At 40.2% G+C, this 20988-nt stretch overlaps 1 protein-coding gene across 3 annotated transcripts in view; it reads right to left on the reverse strand.

The window, feature by feature from the left end:
- SPATA5 (spermatogenesis associated 5) overlaps positions 1-20988 on the reverse strand; it is a 231720-nt gene that overhangs the window by 43510 nt on the left and 167222 nt on the right. The window contains exon 16 of one of the 3 annotated variants that reach the window (XM_030019407.2): positions 5734-5935. The exons of the other annotated variants lie outside the window; for them this stretch is intronic. Coding sequence (XP_029875267.1) covers positions 5734-5935 — 202 coding nt within the window. The remainder of the gene's footprint in view (positions 1-5733; positions 5936-20988) is intronic. 3 annotated transcript variants of the gene reach the window in all.

A 20988-nucleotide genomic window follows, 5' to 3' on the forward strand; every position in this document is an offset into this window, starting at 1 on the left:
CATGCTTAAATACGTTCCAAAACACTTATCTGCTTTTAATAACTGGAAGATAAATGGAAGCTATAAATCAACGAGCAGAACCTGTCCAATCAACAAACAAGACATTTTTGTACTTTAAGGTGATGGTACTTACTGGTGCTGCAAAACTTTGGATTCAGTAATACCCGTTATTAGAACTAGAGACAGTTTCCAGCACAGGATTCGATCAATTAATTTATGAATGCCAAAATATGTGCACTGGTAACAGAAAGTAGTTGTGATTAATACCAGTGTGACACATTTCTTTCGTGCTTTATATCTTAAACACAGCATTAACATTAAACTAGTTACAGCTAGGTTATTATGTGCAAAGCATCTATCAGAAGTAGTGGTATCCTGGGCTCCCAAAAGCCCATGTGGTATGTATTTAACATAAAGATCTTCTACAAACTACCGTCCTTCATTTTCACAGTCACCCAAATGTTCTGTTCCCAAGGTGTAAACCGTCTGCATTTCACATCTAAGCTTGTTAAATACCCGACGCAGAAAGCCAGGGGCTTCCACTAAGAGCTGCAATACAAGCAGAGAGGAGGCAATAAAACAGTTAGTCACTAAGTATTTCTACCTACTTTTTAAATATCGATGTCTCCAGTAAAAGGAAAATAGGAAGAGACGGGAAGGTCTGGTACAAAGCTACTCATCCCTGCTGGATAATTTTGCTAAGGCTGCTGGGCAGGAAGCTGTGGTCAGTGGCCGGCGCTCTCGGAGAGTTTGGGAGAGGTATAAGAAATATGGGCTCTTCCACCGGAGCGTGGGAGACATTACACACCGGGGACCTTGGCAGGGTTAGGCAAAAGTCACTCCAAACAGGAGTCAGCCATTTCGTTATCCCTTTTCTAAGGAACTGGACATAGGATTACAAGTCTTGGCTCTACCACGGATGTCATTTTTCACCACCTAGAAGGCTCTGCTGACACCTGGGATGGCTTGTCTTCCTGGGATCAGTGCTCATTCACATCCTAAACCGCACGGACCATTATTAGCTCCCTGGGACGGACTCCAGTTTGTTAGAACCTGTATAGCAATGTCCGTGCATGTGTGTCGTCTTTATACAGGTACTCATTCTCATTTAAAAATTTATCATCTGCCTACTGGAAATAACAAGACCTGCAATAATCTACCGTGACTTTGAGATTGTTACCGTCTGCCACAAACGTTTGTTATTTGAGCACGGAATATTGCCTCTAACGTCTCTTCTCCCTCTAACGAGCTGAGTGCTGAGGAGCAAAAGAAGCCTGACCCAAAGCTGAACAAGCGTTAATACATACTTGAAAGGGGCACAAAGGAATGCGGCAGGGACGCAGGGCCAGAGTGCGCGAGCCTGACGTGCCCGTCTCCAGCAGATCCACAACACCCCCGTGCCCGGAGCTGGTCTCTGCGCGTGGGTTCCCACCACCCCCGTTCTGCCCACGGGTGTCGGAGGGTGACAGCAGTCGCTGGGGTACCTGGCACGGCAGGGACTGGTCCCAGGGACTGCCACGGGAATTACTGTAGTGGGATCTAATTCCTCGGTAACAGGCAGGATTGGGTCCTAAATTAGCAATTCCCAGCTTTCATTAGGTTTATTCATCCTCGGGCCAATTTATCTGCTGGCATAACTCCCGTAGGGATTGTGCCAGCAAAGACTTTGCCCTAATAATTTCAGATTCATTTCTGTAGCATCATCCTTGTGTGGCTTTGGGAAGACTATTTATATATCCCGCTATGGACCTTGCAGAAGCAAATACCAATTCTGAAGGAAGATTTTGCCCGTGCAACTACTCTTTCAAGATAAAAAAAAAAAGAAAGAGTAGCCTAGACCATGGGCAAAAAATCCAGATTGAAGTATGTTTAACAAATATGGAAAGTTAATGCTCTCCGGTATATTGCTTTGTGAGTTATTAGCACCTAAATGTTCTCCATGGTTGAAAGTGTATTAATGAGCTGGAAGACAAAGCGATCTAATCAGAAGAGATCAGCAGTAATTTATCCTGCAGAAGATTTACATGCAGCAGCCATGTGTGTTTGTTTATGATCTCTACATCTGGTAATGAGTTTTTGACATGATGGAAAGCTGTGGTAGAATAATGCACTCTGTTCCTCACGCTGACTAATTAATGCTCTACTTAATCTGGAAAAAGGCACTTTAAAAATAAACACTAATTTTCAGCAGACCGTAAAGAATAGGTAACAACTCAATCACATAGCATAGGCCTAAAACCTGGTGTAGCAACCTCACAAGCGTTAAAAAAGGTGATTTTTAACTCCCAGAGTACCACACAAAGAGCGTGTGCACACATATAACTCTCCGATACTGCAAACAGCTCATTATGTTTCAATTTTTTCTGAAAGAGAAGTGCAAGTATACATTTTCTGCTTGCAGCAGGTTTCCTTTTGCACCACTTCAAGAGCAACAGACCTTAGATACCTGCAGAGATGATCAAAGCCTGAGTTATAATCTGTAGGAACAACAAAACCCAGTAAGAGATGGCAGAGCTAAAACATTCCTCATCATTCACACACTGGGTGTTAAACTACGGTTTGCGTTTTCACAAGTTACCTACAGCAACACTGCTGGCCATCACCCTCGACCTCATTCTGACAACTGATAAAATAAGCAGTAAATCACAATTTCCACAAGTGACATTAACAGGAAAAGCAGCCAGGGCAAAGATGGTTAGACATCGGATCCCCACCAAAAAAAAGGCTGGGGAGATGGGGTTCAGCCCGTCCTCTGCCAGCAGGGCTGGCTGCTGGGGGGGGACCGCAGCAGGGGCTCCGTGTCCTCAGCTTCCACCAAAGTCATTCCATTGCTTTTAGTCACTTCACCGAGACCTTGTCTCCACAGGATGTTATGCTGGAACAGCTACTGCATTTACATTCACACCCTATCTCATTCCAGGATAACTTCCTCACATTGACGTGCCCTTAGAAGTACAAGAAAGAGCATTCGTCTGTGGCTGCCTTTAGCCCTAGGCTGAAGTCTCACGAGGTAACAGAGAATAGAGATTTGGCTTTATCTTCTAAACTGCGCTAATATATATCACCACCCTTTGGACTGAAACCAACTTCTTCTCTCTAATCTCCCAATCGTTTCCCACAGAAAGCGCGTACCTTCTTTAGCCCACGAAAGAAGGCAAGGACGTTAGGAAAATCAGAGGGATTGCAGGGCATGGAAAGCCTGCGTGAGCTGCATCTGAGAGCAAATTTCCCAGCCTAAGATACTGGAGCTATGAAATGGCCCCTTTCTGTGACTGAGAAATTACCGTGGTGGCTAAAAGAAAAACTGCTTAGGCTACAAGTACTGAGGAACAACACTGCAGAGCCTTGGGACTGCCTCCCCAACTGGAATTAAAGGTAAGTCAGGTAAAACAGATACACACGGAGCAAACAAACGAGTAGGGATTGAAGCTTTTCATGTATATTGAAGTGACAACATCAAAATACGGTTTCTCCTGCCAAGCACAACTCCCACCCTCCCACTCATACGGCCAGTGTACAAAGTCTGTAACTCAGGAGTTCTTGTGTGTTCTTTAGCTGCAATAGAAAATGCGTTTTTGCATCCTCACGGCTCAGACCCCTAACCATATCCCGCAGAGACCATCTGCAATGTCCCTGTCTCCCTGGTTCAGATTTCCCGATGCGAGCAGAGAGGACCAAGCAGAGAACCACACGTCTGACGGGGATATTCTGGCAGATATGCCCGGTGAGGTACAAGCAGGTAAGGTCACTAATGACAGGAATGGCAATTTGTCGAAATGGAACCAGCAATTCCCCAAACCCACTTTGGTTTCAGGAAAAGGGTGTGCAGGCTGAAGTCTGCAGAGAAGCACCAGCCTCTGCTGAAGCACTAAGCATAAGTGAGCAAATGGCACACCATTTCTGGAGATGACCAGTGTTCTCTGCGCTTCCATCAATGCTTTTCTGATAAAGATTTTAATTACGGTTTTTGCCGGTGCCTGTACCTCAGTGGGTTCCTAGGTCTGCAGAACATCTTTGCTCCACTTAAACTAATTCTTTCTTTTCTTTGCTTCTGAGAGAAAACAAGTTACAGCTTCAAACCACGTAGGGCTGCAGTTCTAGTGCTGCAGAATCCCCACTTACATGCTTCTTCTCTTTCCTCAATTCTTCTCTATCTGATTTACTGTTTACTTACAGACCATATGGGAAACATGTCGGAAAAGCATGCATCCGGGTTCATGTTCAGAATAAATACTTTTTATGACTATTCCCATGACCTGCAGCAATAGACTAGATTAGTCACCCACAACTATGTATAATCATACAATCATTTAAATACATTTTCAAAACAGAATACGTTTTAAGATACAGATCAACTAAATATTCCTCTGTAGGCTTTGTAACACCTATTTCCTACAACTTTACCATTTCCAGCTGAGATAGAAAGCGTTATCTTTCAAGTGTGTAGTCAATATAAATATAAGAACATAAACACATGGGTCCATGTGAAAGTGCAGCCTGCAGAGTATTAGTGCTACCTGGTCTGCTCAGTTTTCTTAACAAAAGAATGATGAAGTGCAGCAGGAAAAGAGCTGAAAATGGATGCTGATGCTGAAGTAAAAGGGCCATCTATCAACATGTGCAAAAAAAAAAAAAAAAAAAATATTTCTTTTTTTATTCTCTGCCTGTTCCAGAAAACCAAACTCCCTCTAATTTTAGGTTCATCCAAAATCAGAATTGTAAAAGCTTTCTGCTGAACGGAGAATAGAATATATCCCAAGCAGAATATATCATTTAATCCAAAAGCAAATAAACAAAGGGTCAAATTCAACCTCACTCCTTACACTTAGCAACAACATTGAAAAGAAGTCTTGAAAAAGTCATATTGAATTGTAATACATAAAATCTTTTCAAGCTGAAACATTCTGAATTCTACTTCTAATGTAAAAAATTAAGTCAATGACACAAAACTAAAGAAATTATTCAATTTAGTGTTTCTAAATAATTTTTTACCAGAAGAAAGTCTAAAGCAAAATGTATAAAAGTAAAATTAATAACTGCATTTTTTTCTATGTAAGTAACAAGACAGCTATGTCCTGTACTACTTCATCTTATTCAGGATTTTTTTTTTTTTTTTAATTTGTCACCAGCCTCTGGGTTGAGGAAAAATCTGACGTGTCCCTTTTGCTTTGGGAAATGGTTCTGATAATTTTTTAAGCGTTGTTGCACATGCAACTGCCAGGAGTGAAGAATGGTTGTAGCTCTCCCCCGCCTCCCCTCCCTACACCGTCTGCCCCGCAGAAGCCGGCAAGCTCATCTGCTGCAGGATATTTGCAGAACATCTCATCGGCCAAACGGACTGCATCATGTTACAGGACTTAACCAGAACACACGGAAATCTTCCTTTTGTTAAAATCATACACAAAAGGTGAAAAAATACAGAGATTTCACAAAGTAACTTGGCTTTTTATAGCGCTTTTTTTTTTATGAAATGGAGGTCGGGTGTTATTTCTACAGGCAAATGTTGGAATACTGTTGCAAGCCTCTAAAAAGGAAAGGGGTTTTGTTTTTCTTCCTTTTAAGAAATGCTTTCCCCACACGTTTCTGAGATGGTGTGCGAAGCACTGTAAAGTCTTTCCATCTCAGCACAACGTTGCAGTTCCGCAGAACACTCGGAGCAAACGCTCAGCTGTAAGCACCTGAGTAAGTCTCCTCCTCGTCAGCATGAAGGATCCTGAAGGAGGAGGGACTTACCCTCATTTTTGAAGCGAAGCACATGCCGAACAGCTTTCCTGAACCGAGGCCTTTCAGTACGCTCGCCGTCAGGCACGCGCAAGCCCGTGGTATCGACCACGCTGCACAGAAAGTCGAGCTGTTCCTGGAAAAGTCGGTGATCAATCTCTGCCGGCCGGCTGCCTCCTTTGCCAGCTCCATTCGGACTTGGAAAACGTGGTATCTGGAAAATTATTTAAAACTGCGAATTTCCTTTCAATGGGTTTTCTTGTTGTTCTGCTTGTTTGGGGGGCAGAAGGCTGGAGCGGGAAGAGTCATTACATAGTGAAAAGCAAAAAACCACATTTTCATGTGTGATTACTTATATTAATATGTATCATTTTACATACATAGTACATCTACATATGGAACCTATTATTATTGAGGAAATGTTTTTTTAATGAGGAAGACTGAACAATGCTTAAGAGAGAAAATGTTCAAACCGATGTTAATTTGCAGCAGAAGTAACAAAATATTTTAATAAAAAACAGTAAAAAGACTGGCCTTCGTATCCAGCATCAGTCCGGTCCTATGTTTACACCTTGAGAATAGGATTCGACCTGCATGGCTTTTCCAAGCTTTGCAAACCTCCTAAGCTGAAATTTAAAAGTCCTTGACAGAGTCAGAATTTAAGAGGAAGACCAGCGCTTCAGCGCGACAGAGAAACAAGAGATAGCTCATTATATTTCTGTTTTCCAGATCCATGGAACCATTTTTACTCCCTCCACTGGTTTTTTTTTTTTTTTTACAGAGCCTGTGCCTGCCCTCCCTTCCTAGCGCCCAAACTCATCCATAAACAAATAAATAAATTTAAAAAAGGACTTTAGGTAATACAATCACTTCTGTATAAATTTAGCTAATTATATTCTCAATTGCTGAGCACTGTTTCCTCTCCCTCTCCCTGCATGCTGGGGTTAATTAAGCTTTCCTTAAATGTTGCATATGAATTAAGAAGAAACAAACAACAAAAACCTCTCACTATTTTCAAATGAAAAAAATCTGGTGCTAAAAAGTCCTGGCAGGCTGAACTTTAGTACAACAAAACTGCTGGATTTTAAATGGTAAAAATAAAGTGACTAAAAGCTCTCTGTTTTAAAAACGAGAGACTCTCAAGAAAGACCTTTCACTGTAGGAAGGAAATACTTTCTTTCAGGAATCATCTCAAAACCAACGATGAATTATTAGTATCAAATATAAACCTCAAAATAGACTCTCTCTGTTATCATAATGCACATATTAATGCGTATTTGCTATTCCTGCCAAATGTTATCAGTGTTGTTCCAACTCGCAGGGAACAACCTGTTCTGTGCGGATCCTGACTGGGCTAGGACTGGACTAGGTTTATCATTTTAACACCAGTAATGTTGTTTTGTTCACCTTGAGAAACCACAGCATGAGCAACGATCGCAAGACAATACTGCACGGGTCTTTGCACTGGCTCTTTAGGAAAAGCCTTAGGAGCCCCAGGACCGTGAGATCAGTAGAGCAGCTCCTGTGGTCCAGGGAGCTGTCACTGGCCATGGCTCTCACAACCTATGTTAACTTACCTTCTTTATTTATTCTTGTAAAGTCAGCAGTTTTAAGCACTTTTTTTTTTTTTTAACAGGTTGAACTACTTCTGCTGTACTCTTTTTTTTTTTTTTTTTTTTTTTTTTTTTTTAAATTTAGCAACTTTCTAAGCTTCCTTGCTGTGTTTTCCAAGTCCCCCTTTCAATGGTATGGCATCAGAATGGCAGTGAAACTAGCACCAGCCAGTCTATAGCGGTGCAATGCAACCTACTGGTAACACCCCACAGAAGCCAGGCACCGAAACGAATGCGTGGCCTGCAAAAGACAAAATTTGCAATAATGCCACACAGGTATTTTGAAGGTAGTTCCTGATTTTGAATCTGCACACTGCAAAACCAGTCCTACTAAGTATATTGCAAGAAATAAGGCAAACTATAATTTGTTCTGTTACCTAGGTGGCTACTTGTTCTGTTACTGAGGTAGTTACTTAGGATACTACCAAATACAAAACTGAACGCCTTCCAAGTTTTATGTAACATCAGATTTCAAATTATAAACGTCACACAGGCATCATTTCAGGCTTTGAAATACAGTTTACTTGCTACCGAATACGATGTGTCAAATGATTTATCAAATTCACAGGAAAGAAGAAACCAATGAGACAATCCAGCATATCTCCCAGCAAGTCCAGGACTGTTTCCAGTGAAATGTAGACTGGCAGAAGAGAGATTTATTACCACAGTTTCTTAATGCTGTTTTATAATTTAGCCAGCCTTCCCATCGTGCTCCACATGGTACTTTTACCACGATAGGCTCACCTGGATTTCCACCGCCTGCCCGACTCAGTGGGTCACTTGCTGCCCACGCACCTTTGATGCTGCATCTCTGTAGCCAATTTCTACAGATGGAGCTATTTTTGAAAGAACTCATTGGATGGCAATAATCTCATGGGGGCAAGGAAAAGAAAAAAAAAAAAAAAAAGAGTTTGCTGCTTCAAAAAGACGTGCTAAGAGTGGCAGATCTGGTTTTAAAAGTCAGGCTGTTCTTTAACATGCCTACAGTAGCATTGAAGTCACACTGAGTTGTACTCAATTTCAAAACGCTAACTAAAAGGAGAGGGATTCATCCGGCCACAGCTCCTCACAAACACATATAGCCATGTCTCATAATAGAAATCTGTAAAAAGCAATACTGAAAGACTTGGAAACATTTACAGTGGCTTAGCATGGGACTAACTGAAACCGAGAACGTGCCTTCCCTTTGATCCCGTTAAAATGCAAGGGGTTTTCTTGGTCATGGAAAAATAATTTTGCTATATCAAAATCTAATCGCACAAAACAGCATTGGCTAGTTCATGCATCAGTTGGTTTGACGGAAATGAACTGTTAGGAAATGACAGGCACATAAGTGACAGCAATGGACTATGGCTACAAAAATACATCACACCTTGAAAATTAAAAAATAAAGAAAAACTTGATACATCTTCTGTTATTTCTGCTATCTAATTAATAATATACATTAAACTAGAAAGCATTTTAACCTTTAGGAATTAAAGAAATAATCCTTGGATTTAGCAAGCTCAAACATGTATTTGATTTTAAGTGCATTAAATAATTCCATTTGTTACAGGGAATTTTTTACGCACATGAAAATCTTTGAAATGCTGTAGGGTAACAATCTAAACTTTGACTAGGTTAGAAATGAGAAGGTATTAATAGTCTGGCTTTGGTTGAAGTGATAAAGGTGATGAAATTCAGCTGAAGAGTTAAATTCAGATTTCAAATTCTGTCAGACTTTGGAACATGGCCAGATCAATTTCTAATTAGCCATTAAGAAACAAATATCTTCCTTGGTGCAACACATACATGAAAGTAATGACAAATACGTTCACGGTAGATAACAGTGTTTCAGATTTGTAAGCACGCATTGCAGACTATTTTTTAGTACCTTGGTACAGGGTACGTGGATTAGCACTGCGGTATCTCCTTGCATTTTCATGACAAAGAAAACATGAGCAGTGACACACTGTCATAGATTGAACACTAAGTCTTTAAAGAGCTAATGAGAGATCTTTTTTATTTGTGTTCATGATTAACTCCTACTTCTCTAGGTTTCGTGTACAAATTAGACAGCTCGGAACAGAAACCTTACAAGTTATTTATGAAATGCATTGCACATGTGGAATTGAAGGAAGTTGACTGCTGCAATATACGTCTAGTCAACTGGAACCCAGATAATGAAAACATTTTTGGTTTGAAACAGCTACAAAATGTAGTACATCTTTGGGATTACCTGGTTTTAAAATACCACGCCTGGCTGGATGATTCATTTGCAGCTTTTGCCGCTTCACCTTTAACAGCAAAGTCATTTCATGACCTAGGGGATGTTCACTTCAGAGGAAGAGCTAGTAGACTCACTTTCAACACGGCAACGACAGACCTGTGTATAATTAAGTGCTAAAGATAACACGGACGTTTATAGTACAATGTATATTGTACATATCATCACCCAAATGTGAATTGCTGAAAATCCTAAATATTACAGAAATAATTAAATATATGGTAAAAGCTCCTATACGGCTTCTTAAGTAAGAAAGGAGAGACAAATATATATACACACACATATTTGTAAAGAAAGGGTAACACAAGTAGGACGCAAGACCCAAATGAGCACCGTGTTACTATATGAGCAGCTCAAATGAATGCAATGCTACTACTACCTGAGTGATAACATTACCAATTAAGTCTCTAACAGAAGTTGAAATCTTTTTCCATCACGAGAGACACTTTTTTGGCTGTATTTATATATCATCCTGAGTAAACTGGCTGAACTGCAAAGACAGAACACTATCCTAGAATAATGAAAGGAAAGAAAAATACTGCTCGGGACTGACATTTATGAATATAAAAAAGCCATTTTTGCCATTGTTTGAAGTACGGGAAGTAATTAAAGTACGTAAAACCATTTTGATACCACTGCCCTATTTCCTGCACATGTTAGTAACAAAATGCCTCTTCTTCCCCCTCCCCATAGGTGCTGGTCATTAATTCTCCACAATAAACACCATACTTCCATATCACACATTTGAGAGCACTCCTAAACTGGGAAGTTGGGCAACAGCATTGCTCTATGCAAAACCAGCCAAGTCCAGTCAGGAAACAGATTAATTTGAAAGCCTTAATTAATGACTGAACATTTATACAGCCAAGATTTATGACTTACAAGGAAGTAAGCCCAAAACATAACACTCCCTCCTGCATGCAAGCTCTCTTTTTAATGGTAAACAATTAGCCTACGGTAAGATACTGTCTAAATTCTCAAGTTCACTTTCTTCCTCCAACTTCCAAGCATTGATAGAAGACAAATGGATTTCATGCTTTTTTCCCCCTGCTCTTCATAAATATTGTTATTAATAAACAAGGGTTAATGAAGATAAAATATAGATTTTTTTTTTTAAATAAATAAACCAATGAGTTTCAAAATATTTTCTTTTTTAGCTCATGAGTGCAAAAACTATACAAAAAAAGAAGACAAAAGGAAAGAACAGAATACTTTCTGGATGGCTAAGTTTATAGAACTTACTTTTCTATATATGCGTGAAGCAAATCATAAACAAGAAAAGGAAGGTTCTTTTGAGATATATATACACACACACTTACTAAAAAGAAATGTAATCACATGCAAAAAACTCTCTTAAAATCCCCCCAAATCCCACGTTTTTCGTCCTTGAGTTTACTTCACTGAATTCATAAATACTTTTGCAAATTCAGTAACAATGAATGTTAGAAACGAAGAGTAAGTTTTCAGCTTTTAACATTTTGACTGTATTCCGTTTCTGAAGAGAACTGACATCTTATTATGATGAGCGCTTACTGTTTGAATATTAAAACAAGACTGCCAACTCTTCTTTGGAAGTCCTCGGGCCTTAAACTAGAAAAGTCAAAATCAAGAAAAGTTTTGTTCTCTCTTGTTTATACTAAATTACTGAACACATTTTCTTGCCTGCAAATTTTGTTTAGCTAACAAAGGAGTGCGGTTTGTTTCTCCCCTTGGTTTATATAACACGTAAATACACAAAAATGACCACAGAAATGGCAAGATCCCATAAAGCAGTAACATGTCTGATTACAAGAGTCTGCGATGAGCCCGCGTCCCTGCAGCCACACTGAATGTCCTCCCTGGCAAGGGAACTCCCCAAACCACCTCTCTGCAGGTACACAGCCACAACCGTGACTTGCAGAGGTAACCAGAAATGCAAGCAGCACGTGACTTTTGGGCTTGGGATTGGGTTTTTTTTTTTTCCTTGCTTGCTTATGGCAATGATGAACACCCAAGCCCCCATCACTGCCTGTCACGAGAAAAATCCCCCAAAACATGTCCTCCCGGCTTCTTCTCTTCGGTCCTTCATTCTCGGCTGAACGATGAAAACCATGCCTTGCAATGGAAAGTGGCTGCCGAAAAGAGATTGAGCAGAAAGAGTTTTTCTGACACGGACTCACAAATACTTGGAAACATTCTGCTGCAGATACCCACAGAGTCTAACCTATGAGCCGGGTACAGTTCCCCCCCCGCCCCTTCATCAGTTTCTCATCAAATGGTAGCTCACAGGGAGCAGTTCCAGAAAAAGACAAAGTTGGTTTATCCCACTAAAAAGCACAGTAAGACCCAAATATACAAGACAAAACAGAAGACAGATTGCTGCTCTCCCCTTCCTTTCCCTCCAATGGTGTGCTTCGCCATGCAATGTTAAGTATAATACTAATAGTCTAGTTTTATCACAAATTTACTTTGTTTGCTAGGAAATGAAGTATCAAACACCACAAAGCCAATCTCTGTAAGACGCCAATTACTCTGAAATCATAACTAACCCCCCCTGCTTCCCTAAATAAGAAAATAAACCATCAAACAAACAAAATCCAAAGCAGCTCTTTTAAACTGGGCGAAACGCTCTTAGTTCTCCTCCTCTGACAATGGGGATGCCAAGACCAATTAGCAACTGCAGTCATCTTGCATTTTGCTCTGTTTCCTTCCACTGCAAGTGGTCAACCCAGATCCAATGGCTCACTTCTATACATGCAATGCCATGGACAAATTACAGAAGACTAAGACCTTAAAGGTTTTTTTTTCTACCTGACTATCCTCGACATTTTCATTACTCAAAGACAAGAAACAAAAAGCTCAAGCTGAGAACGAGGTGACAATTTGAAAAAGTTTTTAGTTAAAAAGCAAAACAGTCCAAGGAATTGCTTCTAACATAGCTAATAATTTGCTGTAGCATTATTATTGTGTTGTTTCCATCCGCCAATAACCATTTAATCCTTCTGCCAAAGGCAATCTAAAGCTTTATGTATTTCCATATGTATTCAAGGGAAACCATAAAAGGTAACTTGGAAATAACAACTTCCAATTTTTGATATACAAAAATCTGAGCTACAGTAGTGCATGCACCCATCAGCTTTTCAGTAGTGCTAAGAAACGTTACTTGACAGCTTCTACTCCAGGCAATGGTTTGAATGCTAAGACCAAAGTTTTGTGCCAATACAAAATCTTTGTTAGGATTCAAATACAAAACAGAAAGCCAGCTACAGATAGCTCCCCTTAAAGTGCCTTCTTCAATGGGATTGCAGCTCTCCTCATGAACAGCCAGTGTTCAGGCACGCTGTGAAAACAGAAGTTACACGGCAAGAATAAAAATTTCCCTGTCTGACAACATAGGTTTGGCTGCAAGTACTTGAAAGCTTCCCTGTTCCCACATTCAGCATCAGTGACTATCTTAATTACTAGCAACTTCTCCAACTGTTTCAGAATTACTGCTGAGCAGCTTAATCTCACCAAAAAGCCTCCAACTCCAACAATGTTATTGCTAAAGTTTGTGGATAAAAAAAGAAAGCAGAACAAAAGCAGATATTTCAACTATTCTTTCAAAAAAAATCTCACTCAGAAAAATGAAATTATACATAACCAAAACCTCTTTGAAAGAATACAGCAGAGTGCATTTTCAACTCAAATAACGCCATGGGATGACAACAAGTGTGTAAGCTTGCAGCTCATACATATTTTTAGGGATGGAAATATTAAAGCGTATCACAATTAAAATGTTAAGAAAAAAAAGAAAAAAAACCTCTCCAAATACTTTATCAGTAACGACCATCCCTCCCAAAATAAACTCAACATTTACTTTACACAAATGAAATATTATTTGTATTATAGGAAAAAGCAATAGAAGCAGAATAGGTGGTGCATGTTCCATACAAATGTAGCTTTAACAGTGACAGCTTTTAAGTTTGAAATTCAGTACATTTATTGCTTAAGATATTCACAGTCTAATGGCACGCTTATTGATTTTATTAGGTATTATTTTATTATTCATTATTAGGTTCCGAATTTTCCCAACAGAAACAATTACTTTGCTGATGACTGCCAAAGGCAAACATCCTATTTTATATGTACACAAAGATACCAATATATGTTCAAATATTTTAATTCATACACACACACCTCTCCAATCTTTGCAGTTCAGTGAAGTGTAAACAGTTAGTGTTGCCATTAAAATACACGTTCTTCATTCACAGCAACAATACTCAAGTAGATTAATAAGCTTTTATACCTGGGCTCTATTATTCCTCTGCCATTCATTAACATTTCTTCCACCCTGACAGCAGTTTATCTGGCACAGTACCAGAAATACGAGTAGGCCAGCACAAGGTGTTCCCCTGTATGGTTTCATCTGGTATAAACATCCTATCTGAGTTAGCCTTCAGGTACTACATTTAAATATTCCTAGTGCCAATTAAGATAATAATCAGAACTATTTTGGATATCATTGTCCAAGCACTACCCTTATTTTTCGAGGACTGATTCTGTTAAGGATGGAAAGGAAATTCTACTGCAGAAGCGGGGAGCCCTCTGCAGCTCTTCTGGCCAAGCCGATGCCCAAGATTATGCATCAGTGCTACCTTCACGAGAGACCCCCTTAAAACCCTCAGCATATCCACGAGGAAAATGTATATACACGTCGAGAAAGGTAAATTGAACACTGAGGTTTGATAGTCAGACATAGTGTACCATTAAAAGTAATCATAACAGGCACTTCAGCCAGTCAGACACACACTAATCTTAAGGGTGTGAGAAATAGCAACGGATATGTAAGAATATTTACTTTTTTCCCCTGTTGATGAAAAAAGTGGATACAAATCAGCGGTCTCACAGAAAATGAAACAAAAAACTTTGGACATATCTTTTGCTAATGTACTAAGACATACTCAGTATTTACAGCAACTCGTATACGTTAAGGATCTGGCCCTGAAGTATGTAAGAGTCAAGGATGAGGAATTAATTTTCTATGAAGTGCAATGAGTTTTTGGTGACTTCCTATAATTTGTATGCCTTGTCTTATATTTTAGGACTAGACTTGAGTCAAATTCAAAGCAGCAAGCTCACTTCTAACCACATACCCTGTGACACATCATAACTTATAAGATCAAGTGCCAACACTACAGGTTTAAATCAGAAAAACAGGTCAGCATGAGGAAAGAGTGCTTAATTTTTTTTTCCTTTCCTTTTTTCAACATTAAAGCAAATTCCACCACTCTGAACTGATACAAGCATTTGTATTACGTAAATGAAAATACTTCAAAAGGCAGAAATAAACCAACATTTTCAATTCCTTCCTGATCATTGCAAATGCAGTTTTCACTCTGAGCATTATATACCCCTATTTGTGATCACTGGTATACTGAAAGCATGTGCTTTAAGACATTGAAGAATAATCCCTCTGTCTGATTTAAAAAAAAAAAAAAAAAAAAAAAAAGGAAGAATGAATTAAATTAAAAGTTGCTAGAAATAACTCACAGGCAAAAAATAAAACTAAAAGAAAACAATAGCAGTAGCCTAAAGAGACATATTTTTTCCTTCAGGAATGAATTCCCATCTGCTTTTAAAGAGCAACATGTTTTTCCATTGCTGGGAATTACAGCCAAAACCAGGACAATGAAGCAGCAAAGCCACAGGCAAGAGCAGAGGGCAAGTGAAGCTGGCTGACAGAGTATCAGTCCAGGTCCCTCTTTTATAAGCCTGTGTTTCGGTGACAGCTCAACAGTCGCCCACTGTGCTGGCAACGCACTCCCCTCTGCCACCCTCAACAAAGGGGAGCTCCCGGTAACTCCTTCCTTTTTTTTTTGGAAGGTAGTGTGGAAAAGGGAAGGCAAGGGCAGAGGAGGGAGGCAAACAGCACAGTCGGCGCTGCCGGTAAACGCAGGCGTCTCCCGTGGCCTCGGCTGGTTTGGTGAAGCTACAGCTGTTTTATAAAAGCTCATCGGAAGCGAGCGGCCCCGTCGTCAGAGGATTGCTTACCCCTGACGCAAGTGATGCTCCTGTTGCAGGTTCTTTCTCCAAACAGGCATGCAACAAGAAACAACTCTTCAAAAGCACAGGGAGGACAAAAGCAAACACAAGTGCTCATTTGCAGAACCTGGAGGGACGATGCCATTAAAATAGTTAATGAAGACACAGAAAGGAAGAAAAGAACATATTGAAATTAGCTGTAAGGTGTTCCCGCACCCTAAATGTTTCAGCATTTAAGGAATCAAAATGTTCAGCTCTTTGGGCTGTACAGAAGAAGAAAATCTCAGGTTTGAGAAGCAGGCTGAATTTCATACCTCTACACAGTTTGGTGCTCGCTTGGGGGCTCATTCAAATCCCCTCTGGCATTTTCCCCAAGTTCCTCTGAGGATCACTGTTCTTCAAGTTACTTAAGAAGCAGTTTTGACTGCATCCTCCTGAGCTGTTAATGGGTCTGACCTTTTCGGAAACGCTAATATCCCTTCAGCCAGATGCATTAAATCTCCTCTGCTTGATTAAACTATTAGCAAATCATTATCTCACTGAAGCATAAAAATGTTCTTTCCCAGATGAGCTAGCCATGCATAAATTTCAGTGCAAATACTCTCCCGTACACCAAACCTTACATGTTGCACAAACGTGCTGATTGCCAACCATGCTTTATATACTCATAGGGTGAATGCACACAGTACTTTATTGGGTCTCAGCTGAGACAAGACGCGATAAAAATCAGCCCGCTTAGGGCAACAAACTCCCCACCCCATCTCTGAAAAATGCGCGAGGGGAACCAGATCTTTCCCAAGTGACTAAAAAGGAGAGCGGGGAGAGGCAGCACACCACCACAAACTGCCGCGGTTCAGCACCGCCATGTCAACGAGTGATTACCCAGACGCTCGCGCTGCCCTCGTTCCCAATCTGCCCAAGCACATTCTGCACGTACAAGGTTCTTGCGAGACCAGCAGTAAGCAAAATCCCATGGGAAGTCCTGTGTAGTTAGTTATTTCCTTTCCGGTGATTCATCTCGTTTATCCCAAACATTGACATTCGGAAAACATTCCGAATGCCAGGTATTTCCTCACCTTCCAGCCACCTGTGCCAAGCACATCCTCAGCACTGATAAATGGGTGTAGGAAGGCAGTGATCCCATATTACCCGTATTGGATGAAGGCTGAGACTCTTTTCCTCACCCACCCACACAAAAATGTTCACTTTTCAATGAGTGATATAAATTAACAGATCCTCTGCATCATTCCAAGAGAAACTTCAGAGGTTCATCTGAGGCCTTAATCTTGCTGCGTTTCAATTTGACGGCATTCCTCACTTTGAAAATTGCATTTCACTGTAATACCGTATCCTGGTGCGGAGCTAAGCAGAACTCCTTCAGAAGGAAAGGCTGCCCAACAGAGTCAGGCCAGAGTATTTCAGACACAGATGCTTTAACAACCAAAGTGTATTTTCAAATCACACATTTCTGATGAGTCATACGCATAATTTTTTTTGTGGTATCTTAGAAGTTCAAAGTCTGAGAGCCCAGTCCTAAGGCATGATGTGTTAAGGACCTTCAACACCTGTTGAATTCAATGGGAACTGAACACAATCTGCATCTAGCATAACTAAGCATAAAAGGAACAAACATGTTTGTGTTTAAAAAGTAAAACCATGAGCTTTAGCCAGGACATGATTTGAAGGGTCTAGTGTTTTTTTGTTTCCCATACAGAAACTTCACTCTTTTTTTTTTTTTTTTATTTTATGATACCTTCACTCCCCAAAGCCCGTGTCTCTTTTTAGGCTACTGTACAGGATTGGATTCGTTGCCCTTTAAAAATGTTAAGCAGAAAGCCTTTCCCTTAAGTTTGGAAGATCTTTTCCTTCATGGAAAACTAGATGTGACAAAGATGACACACCCTAATTTGTCGGATGTCCTTTTTTTCCCCCTATATCTAAGCCCTCTCTCACCTTTACTGTAGATGCTCTTTACTAAAGACACATTTTTCTCCCAATCTCTTAAAAGACTGTTTACCCTCCTGTACACCTATGATGGAATGCATCGTCACTTCTTTTGCAGTCGGTACCTTCCTCTATAAGAAAGAGAGGAGTTTGGGGAGGTTTTGGTTATTTGGGGTGGTTTTTTATTAAAGTTTACAGTTTAAATATGTCAGTACCTGGTAAACAAGAACATGCATGTTTCGGAATACATATTTAAAGAGTCAAAGGCTTTAGCTGATTCGAGTTAGTGTGCTGCTGCAAAGATACTTTTTGGCATCAAATATGCTCTCATTTGAGCCAGAGCAAACCGTCATTGGCTTGCTTTTTTTCCCCTTCATTCTCTGTGTTCCCATTGAGAGTTATTGCAAAGTGAGAAAGATATTTTTTACATTAACTATCCTACTTCAACTAAGAACCAATGAAAGATTTACAGGTTCCCAGATTCCCGCTTTACTATTGTGTCCTGTAAGCATGGAAACTGATAATACTATAGAAACAATGCCAGCCTTCGCTTTCACCATGACCTGCTTTCCACCAATTTAAAAGCAGTCAGTCCCATTAGCTTACTTTCATAAGCACACTTGTCTTAAGAATATTGTCATCATATCCAGAATATTTATTTTTTTATTACTTCTAACCAACTTTAAACTCAGAACAACTCAACACTTGATTTCAGTTTCTGCCTAAAACCTCACTCTCTGCTACTACCTTCTAAACTGTAACAAAACCATAATCTGACTGGGGCTCAGATAATAAAAGAAGGTCCCTCACTCTACTGGCTTTATTTTCCTTTTTATCACCTGCTTTCTGGAATAAAATATTCCTACAGTGGGGAAACACTGTCTTCATCCCTTGCTTGTCCCTTTTTGCAGAGCAAACTCCAAGGATTTGAAGACAGACACACCCACTTAATTTGTAAAGGCAAACGATACAATCTTTTTTTTCCCACGCAGGTCTAATAAAGACATCAGTCTTTGCATTTATAAAGGTAGGTGTCCTTCCTCTAGGCCAAGACATGTTCCAGCTACAACCTTTCTTCTTTTCTGTTTAAGACAAGGTATAATTTAAAAATTACAGGACAAGCAATTTCCTATCAGATACTGTCCACGTGATTTTGTTCTTACTTGCACTAGAAAGTACATTGAGACTATTGGTGTTTTCTATTATAACAGAGAGCAGCCAGTAATTATGAAAAAAAATAATCTGAACCCCCAATTAAAAAAGTAGAGCACCTGAGTTTGTGGAAGGCCCATCTTTCCCAAAGCAAGATGGCTGTAGCAGCACCGTGAAAGCAAGCAAATGAGACCCAAAGAACTCACAGGGCTTGCACTTTAAAACATTGCTTTTAAGTACTTCTGTGGTTGGATCTTTAATTAATTGTACCTTATAGAAAGCACAGTGAGAAATCAAACAGATAAAAATTCTCGGCATGAAGTATAACAGTGAAAATACTCTAGGAAAAAGCTATGATCAAACTGAACAACCTCAGAGTGAAGACATCCCAATTACATAAAACCATTAAAAAAAGAAGATCAGTTTTATAGAAGTTGGATCTCTTGCAATTTTGCCCAAAATAAAATGCAGGAACACTAGAATAAACCTTATAAAAGTTTCAATGCAGCACGACACTTGTCGTTGTAACCATTTTTATTACTTTCAAGGACTAGAGACTTCTCCTCCGTGCCTACCAATGCTCCTTGCTAAGGCTACAGCACCTGGAGGTGCCGGTGAGGCCAGCGGTGCAGCATAGCCCAGCACAGCCTCCTGCTGAACCATGCCAGGCATCAGCTGCCTGGGCACGGCCTTCAGTAGAAATTTCCTAGACCAAAAAGCTGGGTGCAAAGACAAGAGCAGTTCTGATTGCTCCTCCGCCACACCGGTGAAACATGCCGGCTTGCGTGCGAGGACAAACGAGACGTACGGTTACTGCAGAGCCGTCCTTGCAGCAACCAGACCTACCCTGCGCACAGCTCGGTCACGCCGGCTCAGCTAAAAAGAGCTTGAGGTGCTCCTGGGAAAAGGCAGATACCTTCAGGGCAGAGATGCAGCCACAGAAGTTGCCTTAAAGGGAGGAGGGAATGATCCTTGATGTCAACATCAGCTCCGCGGCCAAACCTGGCTTTTCAGAAACCTCTAAAAACAATTTCTGACTTTCCTGATTTACAGATACTGAAGGATCCCTGAAGAAAAGCCTCAAGCACTGCCACAGAGCACTACTTCAGAGGGGCCTAGAAATGGAGATCAAACTCAAACCCAAATATTTCTAGAAAGCTGAGGCTTTGTTTGACCTATACTATTAGCATAATAAAAGCTAACTGTACAGAAATTGCTCCTCTAACGCCCTTTTTTCTTTACATTAAACTCCACTTACACACGAGAGAAGGAAATTGTAATTCACCCTCATAAATTATCTTCCATCTTCTCTCACATGGAACAGTGGAAAGTAATCAGCCTATTTTGCTATCTTGATATATCTTTAAAGGTACTCATTAAGAGAAACGTACATCCAGCAGGTAAATAGAGATAACTGGTCATAAGTGATGACAGGCAAAAAGATACAAATATCTGATCTGAAAAAAGGCCAAGTTGGAAGCCAGATGCATACTGAACTATCCACTTTACTTGCTGTTTATTCAGCTCATGTCAGGATGATTCAACGCATCTTTACACGCAACTCCCTATTCATACAGCATCTTCTAGTCACAAAACGAAGCATTTTCCATTTCTTTTTCTAAACAAAGGGTAGAACAGTGGAATGGGAACTTGCCATTCAACAGCGGAAACTATTTGTAAAGCTGGGAAGCTGGAGACACTAGGAAGAAAAGGCTTTAATGAAACTGGCCACTGTGCGTGCCAACTGTCAAGACTTTTTATACATTCTTCCAAGGAACACTGACTGAGGCTTTTTCTGTATTTACTCTTTACATCCCAGTTATTATAATTCTTTCAATGATGCAAACGAACAAAATTCATGAGAAATGCCATATTACAGACAGGCAGGCTTTCTTCCCCCTGCAACTAGCCTGTAGCTGCACTCAATGACCCATTAACTTATTTTTGGTTCTGTACAAAGCCAGCACCAAGACATTTGTGACTCATTATCAACTAGGCACAGGAATTCACCACTAGAGCGTCAGCTGATCCATATCCAAAGGAAATCCCCATATGCTTGGAGTTTCTGAAATACGAGCATTAAGTTGTTGCCTGGTCAGAAGACAGTTTCCATACACAACAGAGGATATGTTTATATTTATGTTTTTGGAGGCTTGTAACTCAGCCAGAAGCAGATAAATTTTCCCAGGGCAGCAAAAGTCATATCACTGACATCTGGATAAAAACATAGTACTTTTTCAAGTCACTACTCCAAAGCGTGGAGGCAGTAGAGCTGCGACAGTTTTCCAG

This window comes from Aquila chrysaetos, chromosome 1 (genome assembly GCF_900496995.4).
Source record: "Aquila chrysaetos chrysaetos chromosome 1, bAquChr1.4, whole genome shotgun sequence".
Lineage (NCBI taxonomy): Eukaryota > Metazoa > Chordata > Aves > Accipitriformes > Accipitridae > Aquila > Aquila chrysaetos.